Raw genomic sequence first — 19,802 nt, forward strand, 5'->3', positions numbered from 1 at the left:
CAACAGAAGTTGTCTAGCAATGTTAATGGACTTCAATGGAAGCAGGAGTATGAGTGGGCACTTAAATACTAAAAATCAAATGTCATGGTTAATTTTATTCATGATAAAATTGACTGTCTCTCTGAAAACCCTTGATATTTAATCAATGCTAGTTATGCATCTAAAGGCCCAATATGAATCAATATTCTTTTAAAATGGAATGTATAACCTTTGCGATCTTTATTGCTTTACCAAACCAGAGGTACTTTTGTTCCTGTTTAAGGGATTATTTCTGGTCATCTTCCTGAGACTTGAAAGACCATAAAAGACAAGCACCATACCTATTTCATGGACTAACTCATTTAAAATTAATAGTTCGGGCCCTTTCTAAATGGATCTCTTCCTACAATTACACTAAAACATAACGATGGATCACAAATTCCTGGGGGTCCAGGTTGTCCTTGAATTCCAGGATTTCCACGATCTCCATCTTTACCAGGCTGCCCAGATTCTCCAGGACGTCCCTCTTTACTCATTCCAGGTGGACCTTCACGACCTTGATGACATATATACAATAAGCAGTTAGGCTATGCTGTATATATATTGTTAGAGATGGGTCCAAGATGAATACTGGATTCAAACACCCCAGAATTTTGGGGAAGTTCAGAATTTTACATCTGGCTCCTGTTTCTGTATTAAGCTGAACAAAACTTCACTTTCAGAAGAAGGGACTTCTTTGGCATTAGAGTTTATATACCGCAAATTAAATGTTGGTTACAAATAATCATATTATCTATGTCATCTACTGAACTCGAATCAAGATTTACAAATAAACAATCAAGATGAATAGCAGAAGAGATTGAAAATCAAATCAAAATTAAAAGCTATTTAAAAAGAAACTTTTAAAAATTGGCTTTGATGTATTGTTACTTTATCATATAGTCCAGCTCACTGTGGGCCAGAACCAAAGTCCATAGGCACCTTTCCATTGACTCAACTGGCTTTGGATCAGGCCCTATCATCTCTTCTAAAGGATCAATTTTATATTTTGACAGAGCATGCTATTGTTTAAAAAAAAATACTTTCCTTTCAAAAGAAATTGCAGTGTGATTTCATGAATATATCAACCTGGATTTTCAGAGCCCCTGCAGTTCCTATAGGTGGGAATTAGTTTTGTAGGTTCTTAACATTTCTGAAAATCTGACCTGTTGAGTTTTATTTCTTCTTCCACTACACAAGGGAATTTTGCTAATTTTAAATCTCAGTCTACCATGAAATAGGAATTTGAGTCAGTTATACATCTCAACCTCGATATAATGCTGTCCTCGGGAGCCAAAAAATCTTACTGCGTTATAGGTGAAACCGCGTTATATTGAACTTGCTTTGATCCACCGGAGTGAGCAGCCCCGCCCCCCTGGAGCACTGCTTTACCGCGTTATATCTGAATTCATGTTATATCGGGTCGCGTTATATTGGGGTAGAGGTGTATCTATAAATACCTACCCTATAGTAAATAATATATTCTGCTGCAAATGAAAAGCAATAAAAACACACATACCCACAGTGTTTTCCTATCTAGCAACCAGCATAAAAGAGATACTATTTAAATTGTGTAAAATATAACTACTTAAGATTAATCCAGTCATGATAAATTTAGTCACCAACATTTTCAAATAATTTACATGCAATGAAATCTACATGGCTAACCCATGCCTTACCTGGAGGGCCAGGGGGGCCTTGTATTCCAGGAACCCCAGTTCCTTGGCTGCCCTTTTCTCCATTTTTTCCTGGTAGCCCTGTAGGATACCAAACACACACACATGCATACTAAGCATTGTTTTCGTTTGAGAAATTGAAAAGGGGGATGGGTGGGGGGGGCTGGATGAGTGATTGTTCAATGTTATGCAGTGTAATTGCCTTATTTATCAGCCTAATTTCAACTAAAGAACTAATGGCAAGTAATTTCTGTTGAAGGGAGGGGTGTGTGTGTGTGTGTGTGTGTGTGTGTGTGTGTGTAGATAATAGGCAGGATTGATGGTGAAGGCTAATTCTGGCTTGCCTTTCACTGGTGGCGTTTTGAATAGGTCACATGAAAAAATGAATCTGATGCTTTGAACATGGTCTCTAGTTGAATCAGAAAATATACAGGTGAAATTTCAAAATGTACATCAGAAATTAAAATCTCTCTCAAACAAGAGGTATTAAGCCAAATTCAGTGCTTACACTTGTCAACCTATGGCCTAATATGTTCAGTTTCTTCGGTGAAAAAGATTACCACCTTTTTTCACCCTTTGCTGAGTAGCCAAGAAGATTAATTGGTATTAATGGAGATAAAAGTATCTAACTGCTGAAGACAAAACTTCAATGTGCTCCGAAATTAATTTGGTTTTCTGTGTCAGAGACAAAAATGTTACAGAGGATTTTCAAAATGTGCATTGAGCTATAGCTGGCATCCTGCTAGTTGGTTTTACTTTACATACCCTTCTCAGAGATTCTTTTGATGCTGTAGAAACATAATAGTTGCTGAGACCGAAGCTGACATATTTTGGACATTACCATGCACCTTGGCCCTGATCCAATTTGCCTATGCACTTAACGTTAAGCATGTAAGTAGACCCATTGAAATCAATGGGACTAGTCACAGGCTTACATGCTTTGCTGGATTGTGGCTGATATTACAAAAAGGGGACTGAAACTAGAAAAGCTACAGAAGAGGGTAACAAGGGTAGTAAAAGCTATTGGGTTGTAATTTAGGAAAATTAGGCTAATGTTAATAAGAAATTAATTATGAGAAAATATATAAAATTCAAAAGAGTATGCCACAAAATTATTCAAGAGTGTAATTGGCTCAAAACAAATAGCAAGTAATGGAGTCTAAGAAAATACTAGATAGTGAAGAAGTTTAGAAAACACACACCAAATTCAGCCCTGCTGTAAAAAGGGATACAAGTCTAAATGAAATGCACATGTATTGAATGTATTTAGTCAGAGAAATTATTATTGCAAATGCAATAAAAGATAATTAGACACTGAGAAAAACAATACACCAAAGAAAAAAAAATTAGACATAGAAGTTGATTTTATTGGAAAAGTCACACTGTCTCCTTATATCCTCAAATGTTAGTATGGCACTTTTTATAAGAAGTGAAACACCTTAGTCTCAAATGATAATCATGTTCTTGAGTAATCTTCGACTAACTGTGTGCAATAGAAAGAACAGGAGTACTTGTGGCACCAGGGCCGGTGCAACCACTAGGCGAACTAGGCAGCCGCCTAGGGCGGCAAGTGGTTGGGGGCGCCCAGGGCCGTCCTCAGGCATAGGCAGCTGGGTAGGGCACCTGAAAATTTGGGGCACCACTGGGTCTTAGTGTCCACCTAACTGGTTTTCCTATCCCTGTTCTGACCCTTCCTGCAGGCTCTGAGTCTTCCTGGGAAGGGGATCTAGTAGTTAAAAGAGAAACAGTCTCCAGCCTGCCAGACCTATTAGCACAACACTGAAACTGTTAAAGAGCCATTCAAGGGGTAATGAAGACATTTAACAGGCATTTGCCAACCCCTAGGTATCTACTGTCAGTTTCTGAATGTACTGACAAAAACAGTTGTGCATGACTGTAATATTTACTCAGAACATGTCAGTCTACAGGACCTTAGTTTAAAATTTGTTTTAAAAATATTTCATTAGTGAGTTGGTGAAGATTATAAAATCACATCTCTAAAAACTCTTTGCATAGATTTTTAGATTCACAATCACCTTTAGCCTTAAATGCTTGGATCTTCAGACATATGGTTTTTTAAATAAATTCTTCAAAAGACCACCCTTATCTAAAATACACATTTTAATTACTATAGTAAAAAAACTTACTTCCAAAGTCTTCCTGTCCTTTCTGTCCATCCATTTCTCCCTTCACCCCCTCCTCCCCCCCCCCACCACTGAAGGAAGCAACAGCCCTTTGCTTCCAGATAGCTGGACAAAGAGTTTCCCTTTCTTTACTTCTGACTATCTGAGATGAACTAGTTTTAAGCAAAATCAGTACCTTAGTAAGATATAAAATCCTTTGTTATGCCTAAAATCTTTGGAAACATATTTTTTAAAGTTGGTGAAATTTCATAAACATGTCTATTGTTATGGAGATCACACACAGTAAATTAGTCTTCCCTTTTTCTAAAAGCAATGAACATTGTTATGAACACACTAAACTTCTGTGACTGATTAATTTTAAATAAATGTCTGTTTCAGTGAGTTAAATATGTAGTAATCTGGAATGATTACTTTATGAAGGCTTAAGATTACATTTAAAATATAAAATCAGCTTAGAAATACTGATTAAGAAAATGTAAAACAGAGAAGAGCTGCATCATGTATTCCATAATATTTAATGTTGTATTCAGCAAGACAGCTAACTCACCCTTACTACAAAGTTTTTGCAAATAAATGTCTGACAAACTTCAGGGCATATCAAAAAACCTGTGACTGACATTTTTTATTCCCAAGTTTAGTGCTTTTAATTAGGTACCTTCTGCATGTCTATTCTGCATGAGGGAGAGGGTACAGGGGTCTCTGCGGGGAACTGTGACTCTCCGCCACCGTGAGGCGGGCCGGGCCTCTTGTTAGTCTTTCTGCCTTGTCCCTCCACCCCCGCCCCCGCCGGGCTGCAAGCTCAGGCTGCCGTCGGGCATAGGGGCACCAGTTTAATAATACTGCATAGGGCCCCATAAATCCTAAGGACAACCCTGGGGGCGCCAAAAAGTGGTGCCCTGGCTCGGCAGGGAGGAGTCGCCTTCCGGAGGCACCGGAGAGCCAGAGCGTCGGCTTGCAGGGGCGGTGAGCCCCAGCCATGGAGGAGCCGGTGCGGCGCTGGGGGGCAGGAGCCCTGCAAAGGCAGCGGCGCCACTAGAAGGGAGCAGCCGCACCCCCCGCCCCTCCTGCCCAGGCTGCGGCCTGGCGCCCCCCCGGAGGGCTCCTGCAGGCTGCAGCAGATGCATGCGGGCATAGCCCTCGTACACCCCCCAGTTCCCCCCTCGCCACGCTCGGGCTCTGCAGCTCCCAGGCATGCGAGCCGCCGCCGGGGCGCGGGGCCCTGAGCCTGCTCCGGGAGGGGCAGCGGTGGCGCACACTCCCGGGAGCCGCAGAGCCCGAGCACGGCGAGAGGGGAGCCGGGGGGATGCACGGGGGCCTCTGCCCGCATGCATCTGCTGCAGGAGCCCCCAGAAGGCAGCTCCTCCTTGCCGAGCTGCTGCAGCGGCCCAAGCCCGGCAAAGCCAGTGAGTGGACTCGGGGCGAGGGCCACCGGGGTGGGGAGGGCTCGCGGGGGGGCTGTGCACTCTCCAGGGGAGTTCAGGGGGTGGGAGGGGGGAACCTGGTCTGGGGAGCAGCCCCTGGGCACGGCTGGCCCCTGGGGTCTATAAAGGCTCGTTGGGATTTGCCCCTCAATGAACCGATGTGCCCGGGGGGGCAAGGTGGAAGTTTCGCCTAGGGCGCAAAATATCCTTTCACCGGCCCTGTGTGGCACCTTAGAGACTAATAAATTTATTTGAGCATAAGCTTTCGTGGGCTACAGCCCACTTCATTGGATGCATAGAATGGAACATACAGTAAGAAGATATTTATACATACAGAGAACATGAAAAGGTGGAAGTAGCCATACCAACTGTAAGAGGCTAATTAATTAAGAGAAGCTATTAACAGCAGGGGAGAAAAACTTTTGAAGTGACAATCAAGATGGCCCATTTCGGACAGTTGACAGGAAGGTGTGAGGATAGAGTATTTCAGAGTATCAGGGTGAAGTCTAAAGGCCTTGGCTACACTGGCAATTCACAGCGCTGCACTTGCTGCGCTCAGGGGTGTGAAAAAACACCCCCCCCCCGAGCGCAGCGAGTGCAGCGCTGTAAAGCGCCAGTGTAATCAGCGCCTGCAGCGCTGCACGCTCGCTCGCAGCGCTGCAAGCTATTCCCCTCAGAGAGGTGGAGTACTTGCAGCGCTGCGAGAGAGCTCTCGCAGCGCTGGCGGCGCGACTACACTCGCGCTTCACAGCGCTGCCGCGGCAGCGCTGTGAATCCGCGAGTGTAGCCAAGGCCTCTGGGATACAAGGTAACTAAATCACTTCAGTACATATTGTAGGAATACAGTACAAACTGCAGCTTCCTTGGAATCTTTTGCTGTCCAAAATTTGAGCTCAGAGGTTTATAAAATGTTCTTTACAAGATTAAAAATATCTTTTCTAGAGGTTCCTCCTTTTCCAAGATCATTCATTTTTTCCACATAATGAAACATTGTATCTTGGCTCTCATGCATTCGGCTGATAATGGCAATTTGCCCAGACTTTCTGAGTTAAAGAATCCCTAAGCCCAGCCACTCCAAATAAGTAGAATAGTGGAGGAAAATATCAATCTACTACAGAGATTTTAAAAAGTTCCCCTAAGAAATTGTGTGTATGGAAACCAAGTAAGATGCAAAGATGGAGAATGACTCTGCATTTTTAAGAGGCCAAAAGAGACTGCAAGCCTTTTAATAAGGGAGAAAAGACCAAAGATCCCCAGCAAAGAAGGACCCAGACTGTGAAAAAACAAAACAAAAAAAACTCCACTGATAGTGGTTCAGATTCCATTCCCCCCCCCCCCCCCCCACCCCCGGAGGATTCAAAAGGGTTAGGCCTAACTTAGTTAAGTTTCTGAGATTTGACAAGATCACAAGCCTAGCTAGTATGATTACTGAATAGTGATTTTTATTGCAGAATTTACTGAAACTGGTTTGATTACTGAAGTGAGAAATGGTAAGAAGAGCATGAATCAAACCCAAGTGTCCCAATTAAAAGTACAGAGCATAGCCACCAGACAAGATGTAAAGGACAGTTCAACCTTTCCAAGAATATAGGTGAATTAGGCAACTATTTTCTTGAGACCATTCAAAAGTAACCCCAAAATAGTAGAACAAACTCTGACCTGACATACCCCCAGTGCTACCACCTTGAGTGCAGTAAGGTGACATAAGGTATAAATCAGTTCAGAATGTAGCCCACTGGAGTACACTTCTGATCCACGTATATTAGAAGATCTCTAGTGAGGAACCAATTTGTATTGTTCCTTGGAGTGATCAATTAAAGCTGGTTTAATTGAATATAAAATCTTTAAGAGTAGTCATTACTCTCATAGAGGATGAAAACTAGAATGACAGTTATTCTCAGATACTTCAGAACCAAAACGGCAAAACAGCTTCATTTTTATATTCGGAGGTAATTTAGAAGGAAATGGCTATATCTGGTTGGGAATTTTCTGTCAAAATGTTATTTCCAATGGTAAACGTGATTTTTGTCACATTGAAATTTGCCACAGGAAATTTTAATATTGCAGATTTTTTTTTTCTGTTAGGAAAATTGAAACAAAATATTTACTTTCACTTTGGGTCTTCCCAACTCAACACAGTTTGATTTGCTGAATAGAATCAAAACATTTTTGGCCAGTTCATTATTAATCTGTGGCTGCCTGACCTCCACAGTGCTTCATGCCCCTGGTTCTCAATTCTCTGTCGAGCGAGCTGAAATGAAATATTTTGACACTTCCAAATCAAAATTTTTCTGAACTTTTTATTCTGTGAAAAATTTTAATATTTTGACTTTTCATCCCGAGTCAGGACAGAAAGTAAATAACATACCAGAATTTCCCACAGGACAGAACTTCTAATTTTTGACCATCTCTAGGCAGAGGCAGATTATACTTTCGGGGGACCCTGGGCCAGAGCAAGTGGGGTTCTCCTCCCCTCCCCACCCCCCCTTCCACCTGCAGTCTCCTCCTGCTCCCCACCCCGGTACTCATGGCAGGGAGTGGGGTGCGGGGGCTTCCCCCACTCCCTGGCAGGAGCGCCAGGTGGGTGGGAGGAGCGGGGCAAGCCCCAGTACCCCAACCCCACTCCCCGGCAGGAGTGCCGGGCAGAGAAGGTCAGAGCGCCCATTTTTCCAGGCCCCCCCAATTGGTCAGGGCCTCTGGGCACTGGTCCCATTGGCCCAGTAGCTAATCCGCCACTGGTTCTAGCAATGGCCCATTGTGCAGGTGAGCACTTTCCTTGCTGACAGGTCTATCCCTGAGGTCAGCCAAAGAAAAACATCTTTAAACGATTGCAAAGTGCTCACCATGCAAGCACCAGGCACAAATTGCAGCTGTCAAATCTAGAAAGGCCCATATGAGTGCATCTGAGTGCAAGGACTATGCAAGGCTGGGTCATAGTTCCACACGCCCCCTTAAGGCATGGTGCAGCAGATAAACTCCGCTATATGCCAGGGAATTCTGTGAGGCACTCTCCCTCACAGAAGTGCTGTTCTATACCACCACCTGATGTAAAACTGTGCCTATAAGGCATGACTGAGCCCTTCAAGAGACAAACTGTGGGGGATTGTAGGCACAGGTCAAATCCCATATAGTGCTAAGTTGGGAGAAAGCCACAATTTTTTACTTCACCAATAAATTTGGACCCAAACACTGGTTCTGAAACCACCCCTCAAAAACCTGCTGACCCAGATGCAGATTTCAATTCTGTAGCCTCTCTCTAAAGTGGTCGGAAACAGAAAAATTAAACCAAACATCTCTCAACTTTTGGAAATGAATTCTGTATCCTGAACCAGACTACATGATGTGGACCCCTCTCAACCCTCTACTGCTACCCACTCAAGTACCATTCAGAACTGAACATGTAAAAAAGTAAAAGCTATAGGTTATTTGCTTCATGAGATACCCATGCAGTTACCTTTTGCCCCACGGGCACCAGGACTCCCAGGAGCTCCTGGAAGACCCGGAACACCATCATTTCCTGGTAAGCCAGAAAAACCTCTGGGACCTTCTGGGCCTATTGGACCCGGTGGACCAGGAAGTCCTGGAGAAGCACTTTGGGATTGACAATGATTGCAGTTTTGTAACCTTCCACTTCGAAGGATAACAGGCAACTGGGCTAGGAGAATTCAAATGAAAATGCTTTAGACTATTCTGAGAATGACATTGAGATAACATTACTATGCAAGATAAAAATAACCAAATGCCAAACTACATTAATAAGGATTTAAGATAAATCATTTGTTATACAATCACCAAAAGCAAAATATCTGGCTTTTTGTGGAGGAGAAGGAGATGGTGGTGGTGATGTATTAAGGCCTACAGACTGGTAAGATTTGGAGACATTATCACTATGGTGTGTAATTATATCGTAAGAAGCTGTAGACAGTCCATTGTGTTAGTAGTTTTGATTTTTCTTAGAACAGGACATCTTTATAATTATCATGAAAGTAGCCAGAGCATTTTAAATAAATAAAGAATACATTGCAATCTTTGGGACTTACTTCTCAGTACATCTGCGCAAACCTGCCGAATAAATTCTTCTGAAAATTCCCTTCCCTGAATTGAATATAGAAGAGTTATAAAAAATGCATAGAAAGTTTTTTTAAAAGTGCATGAAAACTGCAATGTCAGATTCTGTACGTACAGGTTTTCCATCTGCTCCAGGTGGCCCTGGGTGCCCTCTGTCTCCCTGTTGTCCTCTCGGACCAGAAGGTCCAACCAAACCATTAACACCAGATTCTCCTTTTTGTCCATTGAGGCCTCTAATGCCAGGATCTCCTTTCTCACCTTTCTGAAATCAAAGGCAACAAAAACCGTAACTAGATTTTTCAAAATTAATTTTCAAAATTAATCTTCATTGTGAGGGGCTGGCAGCACCTTCACTGAGATGTGTTCATAAAAATCAGTCTGAATTAATTCATCTGTAGGGATCATCTTGACAGGGGATGTTGATTAATAAGTCCATCTCTACAAAAAAATCATTGAATTCTTTGGATTTTTGTAAATAATATTTTAATTCAAGCATGTTTACTAGAAAAAGGTTAATTTGAAATAAATTACCATTACAGATAACAGTTTTACTTTTCTTTGTGCAGACCAAACTTTTAATCCTAGGCAGAACTATTTTATATAACAGTTAAATGAAAAGAAAAATATTAAATGACTCTCTCCTCTTTTTGATAATACCACAGTTATATTAATACAGGACATTAAAAATCTTTTTGGAAGATTATAGGCCTCGTCTACACTAATGGAGACATATAGAGTATATGTAGCAACGCACTGCAGTGAAAAGCAGGCTGCGTCCAAACTATGGTGTGTAGCTACACATGGCAGGGAAAGGCTCCAGCACTGGGGAGGCAGTGGGACACTACACTAATAAAAACAGCTTGGGCATATGCTTGGGCACTGCTTGGGCATATGGAGAGCCGTGTATTTACCTGAAAGTTTTGGCGTGTCTTTACTCACTTAACCCAGGCCTCATGTTTACACTGCTATTTATCCCATGCTAGGGGAGCTTGCGTTATGTTCTCTGCATGCAACCACACGGGTAGACACAGCCTAAGGGTGAAAATCTGGTTCCACTTAAGTAAATTGCAAAACTTCCATTGACTACAATGGAGACATAATTTTACCCTACATCTTTACCATCCAGGATGGAGGACAGGAGGGGGGGAGAAGTTGAGTTTGATTTGTGGTAGTTCTTTTTCCAGACCTCAGTTATTCTCAAATTAATTGACAATAACAGTAGACAATCTGCTAAGTAAGGTTAAGCCATTACTGGGAAACATTTTGAAATAAGAAACTTAATTAAAGTAGTGATTCTTCTACATTTGACTACCTACCGCATTAGTTAATTTGGACTACTTTCCAAACTTGGAGCCAACAAACCTCTATTGCAGTGGAATATGGTACACTCCCAGATTTAAAATTAGTCTAATCTTTGTTCCCTTATGAATTTTTCCGTTCAGTTTTTATATGACTTGTGTATATTTTCAACAGCAGCTTTATAAATCTATTTTACCCTTTCCAAATGTGCTATATGGAAGTGCAGAAACAAAGCAACAGACTACATATTGCTAAATAAATAATATTCCTTTGGGAAAAGGAAGAAAGTTTAAGAGGTCCTTAGTCAAACATTTTTTATAAAGCAGCCACAGGTTTTATATTCTATTTCACTGTACAGAATTTTAGGGCTCACTCAAACCTGTTTGGCACAGCCCCATGTAGAAGCAGTGCAGTTCTTCACCACCGTAGAGAAGGATAAACCTCCCAGAGCTTCCCCACATGCTGCAAGAGCATGGCCATTGCACCTTCGTTTACAACAGTGTAGCATGCTTCTGACTCTGTACTTGGCCAGCTCTGCTGGCCGGTGTAGAGCAGGTTGGTGGACAGGATCATGACCCTGCTGCCTTTGGGTGGTGTGCATCCCAGGGGCTCTAAAGGGGATTGTGATTATGCTTGACCTCTGTGAGTGGAGTGCAAGAAGGATGAGGGGGAAGGCTCCTGGAGCCCTGTTCCCTACAGCCACACATGAGCCAGTCACAATCTATCCCTTAACATTTTTAGGGCTAGTAAGCACTAGAGTTCAGTGAACCCAAAGAAAGTCATTTAGCTCAGTTTTTTCTGCAAATGGCAAGCCAAAGGCTTTTTCATCTCACTCATACATTTATTTGATAGTTCTACCCGGAAATGTAATTGTATAAAAACAACACTTTCCTACTCAGCAGAGTATCACTCCGTGTATATTTGAAATGAAATTTTGACTTAATTTTCGAAATTATGACTCTTTACTTGTTAGTTCTATGCAGCTAACAGAGTAAAGAGACAGAGTGTTGGTATTTTTCTTATGGAGCATCACCAAAAGAATTGTTGACTAAATTCCAATCAGCTATACAGCAGGCTTTGACAAACATGCCACAGAATTCTACTCACTGTTCTCAATTCAAAATTTGTTTTACAGAAAACAGTGCTCTTAGTTAAGATTGTTTAAATTTGCATTCCCTTTTGTACGATACAGTTACAAATCTTTGTTTAACAGACACTTTAACATATCTTCATGGGATTGTTAAGGTTTAGCGACTGTTAAGGTGTGGAGCACTTACCACTGCTTTTGACTACAACAGGAGCTGCTTATGCTGACAACTGAAAATCAGACCACTTTTTTAGGTATCTAACAATGTATATAGGAGACTAATTCTAGAAACCCATTTTTGGAAATATGATACAAGAAAATATTTACGGTACTTGGGAGTAATTTATTATTATTTTAATTATTTTATAGGCTATAGAACATGTTTAGATACTTATAAATTACTTGTAAGTTGATTTATTTTGAAATAAGTTTTAAAAGGGAAATGTTAAAAAACAATGCAACCTAGAGAAAATGGCATCTACTATAGAATGAAACAGCAGGCAGCAAGCCAACCTAAGAAACCAAGACAAAATACTGGAATCATCAGCACAACTGCCTGTAGAACCTGCCAAGAAATAAGATGAAACTGCTGAAAGAAGGTTTTCTGCAGCAAATTTTGGTCTTGTAATGGCCAGCCACATCCAGTGTGTGGCCTTGTTTGTTGACCTTTGCTATTGGCAGAGACAATCAAGAAAAAGAGAGGAGCTTAAGAAATGCTGAAACAGACTGGTTGGAGAGATTTTATATTAAAACAATTCCTTTACAACAAGTACTAAAATAAAAATATTTTGTAAAACCCCCAAACCCTAAAATAAGCGTATATTGTAAATTGTACAGCTCTTGTAAGTACACAAAATGAAATCATATTTATTTGGAAAAATGTATTACAGAGAGTATTAGAAAAATGTAAATAATGTCCATATCCCATGAAAGTATACCCCAGGATTATGGTGATTTAGAAAATGCAGGAGGATCAGATGAGGAAAGCCGGATGGTTCTATGACAATCTTTTACTGAGCTAGGCCATGATTAAGCAAGATACTTAAGCACAAGTGTAATCTTAAGGATGGTTATAGTTCCATCAAAGCCTATAGTATTATTCAGTTGTTTACAGTTGCACACTTGCTTAAGTACTCAGCTCAAGTGGGGCCCTAAAGAACAAGTTCAGCTACTGAAACACAACAAACTTCCTTTAAGTGAAACCCAACAAGGGATTGCCAAAAACTGACTGAGTAAAGGAATTTCCTAATAAAGGTGAAACAGAGTTATACTGAATGGGCCCATGTACACTGATTTCATTTACCCTAGAGTCAGAACCAGGAGCAACTACAATGAAGCCAATTACTTAGATTTTTTTTTTTTTTTTTTTTTTTAGTTTTTATAAACAGAACTATAGGCACCCATCCAGTGCTCTGGGCAGATGTCCCATAAATTAAAAAGCACAACATGAACTTAAAAAAGGACTGCCCATAAATATATCCACTTCAACCCATGTTCTCCTCTGCACCCCAAGAGAAGAAGGAAGAAAAATGGGTCTTACAGTATACCCAGAAAGCAAAAAAATCTGAGCTCTGGCACACCAAGAAAGGGGTTGAGTTCCCAAATCCAGGAGCCCTCAACAGAGAATGTATTTGAGCTCCAGATTGACCTGACTGAGTCATACTAGTGTAAAACCAATGGAAGTGAGTTCAAAATCATGCCCACTGGATTTGGGGATAGTTTGGGTCAGTCTCATAAGACAGGCTGTCACCAAATAAGGGTGTCTCTTGTTCTGTTTTACTGAACTATAACATTTTTTTAAATGAAGAGCTGGGGATTGAGTCTCCAGAAAAACAAATTGCTTTTTTCTTTTTTTAAAGTCCCTTGCTTACTTGTTTGTTTTTCTCTAATTAACCCCTTCATTTGTCTTCAGATTCTGTTTTACCTGGAGTTCTGTAGAAAATCTATATTCCTTTCTCTCTTTTTAAACAATATTTCTTTGTCTTTTCAGTCACTGATTTCCCTAAACATTGCTTTTCTACTCTGTTTTTAAATCTTTATTTCTCATGCCTCCTCCTACCTGACTTTGCATATAATCATTCCCTTTCACTTGTGTGCCAATGAGGACAAAAGCAAGCCCTTTAGCACACAGTTTACATAGTCACTATTCACACAATTGGCAAAGAGAATTAGAAAATGGTGCTTATGATTTGAAAACACGTACCTCTCCATTTGCTCCATTCAGTCCATTTGCTCCCTTTAGAAATCAAATGTGGAAAAAAGTATAAATCAAACTGAGCCACCGTTATGATGCATCACTCTTACTAAATCTGGGATCCAACAAACCAGAATATGTTTGATATGCAAATTAACTAAGATTTATTTCAAAATACATCTGAATTCTTATACATATGAGGCATATGAGGCACAGTAAACAAACATTAATTATCTTCTTTAAAATTAATATATCTGAATAATGTACTAGAAGATCATTAGGTAAATTATCATATGCACATTATAATATGCACTTGCATTAATTTTTTTACAAGAAACACTTATTGATAAGTATTGCCTCAATAAAAAGCTAAAGAAATAACAGGTTCATTGTGTAACCAAATGGCCCAGAGACATTACACACTGACATCCAGATTCAATCTGTGTTTAAATTGGCTTTGGCTGCCAGAAATCCAGGCATAGGGCCCTTGAGATATAAAGTCAGTCTTGGAGGAGGATGTTGCAGTGGTGGAAAATGGCTAACAACCTACTGTCTGCCAAAAGGCACACACTGATGTCACTGGCTGTGAAGCGGCATGGCAAGAGGGCACATAACCTCAGCTGTGTCCACTGGTGGGACTCCTATGGAGCCTTGCTACAAAATGAAGCTGCATCTCATCTATCAACTAGAAACCCTGAGAAAGGGGAGAGAAGGTAGCACCGCCTGGCCTCCTTTTGGTTAAATCCTCCTGAGGTTTTGGTGGTCAGTCTGGAGTGTATAATTCCTTATCCCAGCTTCACTGAATGTGGCTCCTTGTTTTTCCAACCAGGCAGGTTGTGATAGTACCAATGCAATAATTGTAAGAACAATCTTCACTGCTATTTTCTTCACAATCTAGCTTTAGCTTTGTACTGCTAGTAAGTACTTTGCAATTTAGACATGACATAAAGCATGTAGTTAACAAGTTCTTACACTTACAACTAACAGTTATTTCCTATGGTATGTTAATATAGCCAAATATGACATAATCAAAATATACTGGAACAAGGTTAAAGAAAAGAGAAATTAGCTGATTTGCAGCTGAAACAGGAAACATTTGTAATTTACAAGTACAGAAAATACTAACACACTGACTTGATTTACAGTATGACAGTAATTGAATCTTTAAATGCAATACTTTATGAAAATGTTGCATGATAAATACAAAAGTGAATGGAGGGCTTGTATAGTCTTGGGCTTGACTTTCAGAGCAATATCATAGAAGCTTGAATCCATGTTTCCATTACTACATTATCTGGAGTTTATGTTATTGTTTTATCAATAATATCGCAAAATAAATTGTTTTAAATAAAAACTTTGAAAAATTGAAGCAGTTTCTTCCTACTATTGCAATGATATAACTAGATTTTACTATCTCATAGCTCTTTACCTTTTCTGAACTCTTCCCTCAGCCTTTTTGGCCTCGTTATGTAAACAATCCTGTTCTTTTTCTCTGCTTTCTATTCTATTTTTCAACATACAGTTTATTTACCATTTCATTGGGTTAACTATTTTAAAGTTTAAAATATATTTTAATACACTTTAAATAATCAATATAATCCTATTTACATGTAAATATATCTAATGTATTTCTTTAGATTCAAAGAACTACCATTGTAATGGCATTTATCTTCTGAAGAAGCAAAATGAATGCAGTTTTCTTAAACTGTGTATTCTTTTAATGGTACCTGTTGGCCTGGAGTCCCTGGTCTTCCTCCTTCTCCCTTTTGTCCCTTCAGAAAAGAAACAGACTTTCTTGAACAGTACATATTTCTTTAGGTGAACAAATTAAGTAGTCAAAATAATGTAAAGAGATAAGCCCTGACCAAAGGCCCATCTTTATAATGGGTTCAGTCAAAAACCTGGATCCAACCATCACTGAGTTTGTTGATGGGAGGCAGACATAGAGGTGTTTCAAGATTCAGTTCCAAACTGTGTAGCTTGGACACACATTTCTACTGTAGACATAATGGAGCAAGCCTATGATCTGAATATACAGAGACAAATGCTGATCTCCCTTGTTCCTGCCTATTTCAGTTGCTTTATCACCTCAGTACATTGAGGAAAGTTATCATTTTTATGACATTACAGATTTAGAGACCTATGGTGGATTTTCAAAAGCACTCATCATTAGCCTAACTCTGCCCCCTGCAGTTAGTGGGAGCAGCTAAGCCATTTTAGAGTACTTTTGAAAATCCCATTCTTTCATAACATTGTGTTGGTGAGTTCATATTGTGCAGTGATTTACTGAGTTAAGACTGTATCCTGCAGTCCTTAGTCAAGCAAAGCTCCTGTTTATTTTAATTCAAATTGAATTAATTTTTAACATTTGACTATTAGTAAACATATGGCATGCCAAATGATATTTAATGAAAAACAAAGTTAATATACCTGGATACCTCTTTCACCTTGGTTTCCTTTTTCCCCCTGTAAAATATTGTAAGGTATTGTAAAATTTCCATTATAATCCATTTACAAACATTAGTTTGTGTTTTAATTTATTTCAGTAACTACAAGAGAAGCAGCTAATGGAGTGCATTGATGGTGATTGAAAACTAAATATTATGTCCACATGTTCATAATTCCTAATCTAGCAAAGCCCTTAAAAGCTTAACAGCTTTGCAGGAATGGGACCATAATAAGTAGGGAATTTGCTGTGCAGATAACTATCATAAAGAACAGTAATATTTACATGTCAAATTCAAATTAGGAGATTGCTGGCAATCCTGTTGAAGTCAGTGGGAGTTCAATCATTGATTTAATAGAAGTTAAATTGGGCCTTGCTTTTACCAGAGGACCAGATTGATTGCAGATGTAAGCAGGTGCAACTCTTACAGTAAATAGATATTCACCTGCTTTCATTCATGGTGAGCAAAGCCCAAATAATTTCTGTAAAAATGACAGCTAACCCAATACAATGCATAACACATGTCTTAGATATTTTATGGTAACCAACAGAGAATTAATCAAAGTGTTTTCATATATGAATTTGAATCCCATGACTTACATACAAAACCAGATTTTATTTGCACTTAACCTGGTTCAATTTAGAGTTTCTATCTAATCTATATGGGGGAGATTTCAAAGGCATAAAAAATCTCCCCCTATATCTATATACTATAGGGGTTTTTTTTAATACAGTGCCTGGCACCATAAAGTCTCAACACCTTTCAGTTTACCTTGATGTAAATAAAATAAGAATTAGTCCCACAGTGTTAACTCAACTGCAAAAACCCTGAAGTAATACAACAGCCACATGGCACATCTGACATCTTATGTATAATATTATGTGCTAATTATTATCATTTATGTAGCACCATAGGTGTAAATAGTGCTTTACAGACATACAATGACAAGTCTCTGCCGTAGGGCATTTAGAATCTAAGCCCTGATCTTGAAATTCAATGGGGCTTCACCTAAGTGTGGAGGTCTGTGCTAGCAGATTTGACCGAAGAACTGAGGACTAAAATGGACACAATATGGTGAGTGATGACAACATACAAAGGGAGGAGCTGTGGGGGAAGTGGAAGGAAAGGGCCAAATTGCAATTTTTTAAGAAGGCAGGGACTATTTCTTTTTATTCTTTTGTATGTATCTAGCTGGAGCCAAGTATTTGTTTCCAGAAAAATAATTGTAATGTTTAGCCAAGTGTTTAACAGTATTAATGAGATCTTGGCTAAACAAAATATTTTCCAGGTCAAAAATCCTAAGAGGTCTGAGCACACTTTTGTCAGATCCAACAATACATATGTTATTTGGTTTAGTTTCAGTTTTAGTTTAGTATTTATTTTAACATAAACTATGATAAAACTGAAGCTCATCTATTTTCCTGTCACATGCCCAAACTACACCTTTCTCTGAGTTATTTTCTTTTCAGATGGAAAAGATACTGTTTTAGTCAATACTAAGTTATAACCTTATGGCTTCTCTATACAAATAGTTAGTTGCTGACAACCTGGGGGCATAAATCTATCTCACATTAGCCTGCTGCACACTCCGGGAATGTCTACACAGCATGGCAATGGGAGTGTGATTTCTAGAGTGTACTGCCATGTGGACCATGCTGAAGTGCATTAAAAATTTCCACAGTGTGCTCTGATCTACTCCTGTTTGGAACAAGAGTAGATCAAAATTAGGGAACGTTTAGTGCTCGGCAGCAGGGTTCACATGGACGGTTAGTGTGCGGCAGGCTACTGCAAGGTAGATTTGCATCCCTGCTTACCACACTTAGTTAAATTGCAATACATATTCTTATTTAACCAGATTCCACTCATAGATACAATATTAAAGGAGTATGTCCATTGCAAAGTGCTCCATTTTCTGCCTCCAGGCAGTTTTTGATCCATAACAGTATTTTGCTTTTACACCATGACTAACTTAGCTTCTTTATCCATTTCTTTGCAGAGGATCTTCTCAAAGGCTTTTTGGAAATCTAAAGAAATTTTAAGAGTTGGTTCTCTTTTAGATACTATCTTATTGGGCTGTTCAGAGAATTCTAAGAGATTAAGTGACATTTTCCTTTGCAGAAACTGTGTTAGTAGACTTCTAATTTCCCTCTTACTTATTACCTGCTGTAATTTATGTTTATTGGCTTCAGCTGGGTCAGATTTCCAAAGTTTGAAGGATTTCTATTTGGCCTCTCAGACCTCGCCATTTAGCCATATTGGCTTACTCCTTATCTTCCTGGTGCCTTTTTGTTAAGAAATACACGTCTTCTGAGACTCTATTATTGTTTTGTTAAGTAGCATCCATGCCACCTCTGAGGATTTTACTTCCTTCACTTTTAACTTTAGGGCCTTTTTGACTAAACTTCTCATTTTATTGAAATCCCCCTTTCTAAAGTTTAGTGTCACTCGTCACTTTTGGTACCCTAGCTGCCCCTTTGATGTTGAACCTAATTATATTGTGGTCACTGTTACTCAGTGGCTCCGCTCCTGTCACATCTTGAGTTAGTGCCTGTGTTAGCTAAGATTAAGTCATCTCTCTTCCTGTGTGCTCTAGGACTTGCTGTCCCAAGAAGCAATCACTTTAAGTTTTTCTCTAAACTCTGTCTTATTATGTTGTTAGAACTAGCATAAAGACATCTCTTCCAGCTGGGAATCACACCCCCACCTCAAAGTGTAGACATACTCTGTATGTGGGTATATGAAATCCGATTTTATTAGAATTTTGTAACATTTTTCTGCCTCTGATCTCTCTCCACACTGTGCACACAATTTTTTTCTTGATCAGGAAGCTGGTAATAAAGCACCACTAATGTATTTATATTCATAGTTTGGAATTTGTATCCATATAGGTTCAACTTTGTGATCCCCTCCACTCAGAATTTTCCAAAGAATCCTTTACCTACACCACTACTTCTCCAGCTTTTCAGCCTACTCTGTCTTTCCTATATAGCATGTAACTAGGCATTACAGTATCCTCTTGTTTTTTGCCATTCCCCCATGTTTCTGTAATGTTTATTATATAAAGGCATCCATTGCAAGGCATACTAGTATCCCTATTTTTGCTTTTAAATTTCTTGCATTTGTATATAGACATTTATTGGACCAAGTACAAAGAATCCCTACCCTCAACTCAATGGTGTTTCTCTCTTTGTAAGGCAGTAACTTTGGGACACTGCAACTGATCAATTAATAAATTTCAAGGAATGTTCTTGGCTTCAATGGGCAGAACCTTAATGATTCTTGTGCAAATCAGAACAGGTACTGCAAGCAGAGGAATTTCTCTGCCACCCACTGCACCCACCTACAGATATCAGTGGCAGCAGCTTAACTTCCTGTCTGTAGCCTGACTCTAACAGAAATAAGAGAGGTTTCAGAGTAGCAGCCGTGTTAGTCTGTATCCGCAAAAATA

At 39.6% G+C, this 19,802-nt stretch overlaps 1 protein-coding gene across 2 annotated transcripts in view; it reads right to left on the bottom strand.

Annotated features, from left to right (window-relative positions):
• Positions 1–347: 347 nt before the first annotated feature.
• LOC135876406 (collagen alpha-1(XXI) chain-like) overlaps positions 348–19,802 on the bottom strand; it is a 155,937-nt gene continuing 136,482 nt past the window's right edge. For both annotated transcript variants that reach the window (XM_065401602.1, XM_065401601.1), the window contains 8 exons: positions 16,338–16,373; positions 15,635–15,679; positions 13,917–13,949; positions 9,443–9,589; positions 9,300–9,354; positions 8,714–8,914; positions 1,698–1,775; positions 348–535 (listed from right to left, as the gene is read on the bottom strand). In XM_065401602.1, coding sequence (XP_065257674.1) covers positions 348–535; positions 1,698–1,775; positions 8,714–8,914; positions 9,300–9,354; positions 9,443–9,589; positions 13,917–13,949; positions 15,635–15,679; positions 16,338–16,373 — 783 coding nt within the window. The remainder of the gene's footprint in view (positions 536–1,697; positions 1,776–8,713; positions 8,915–9,299; positions 9,355–9,442; positions 9,590–13,916; positions 13,950–15,634; positions 15,680–16,337; positions 16,374–19,802) is intronic.

Source organism: Emys orbicularis, chromosome 3, assembly GCF_028017835.1.
Source record: "Emys orbicularis isolate rEmyOrb1 chromosome 3, rEmyOrb1.hap1, whole genome shotgun sequence".
NCBI lineage: Eukaryota > Metazoa > Chordata > Testudines > Emydidae > Emys > Emys orbicularis.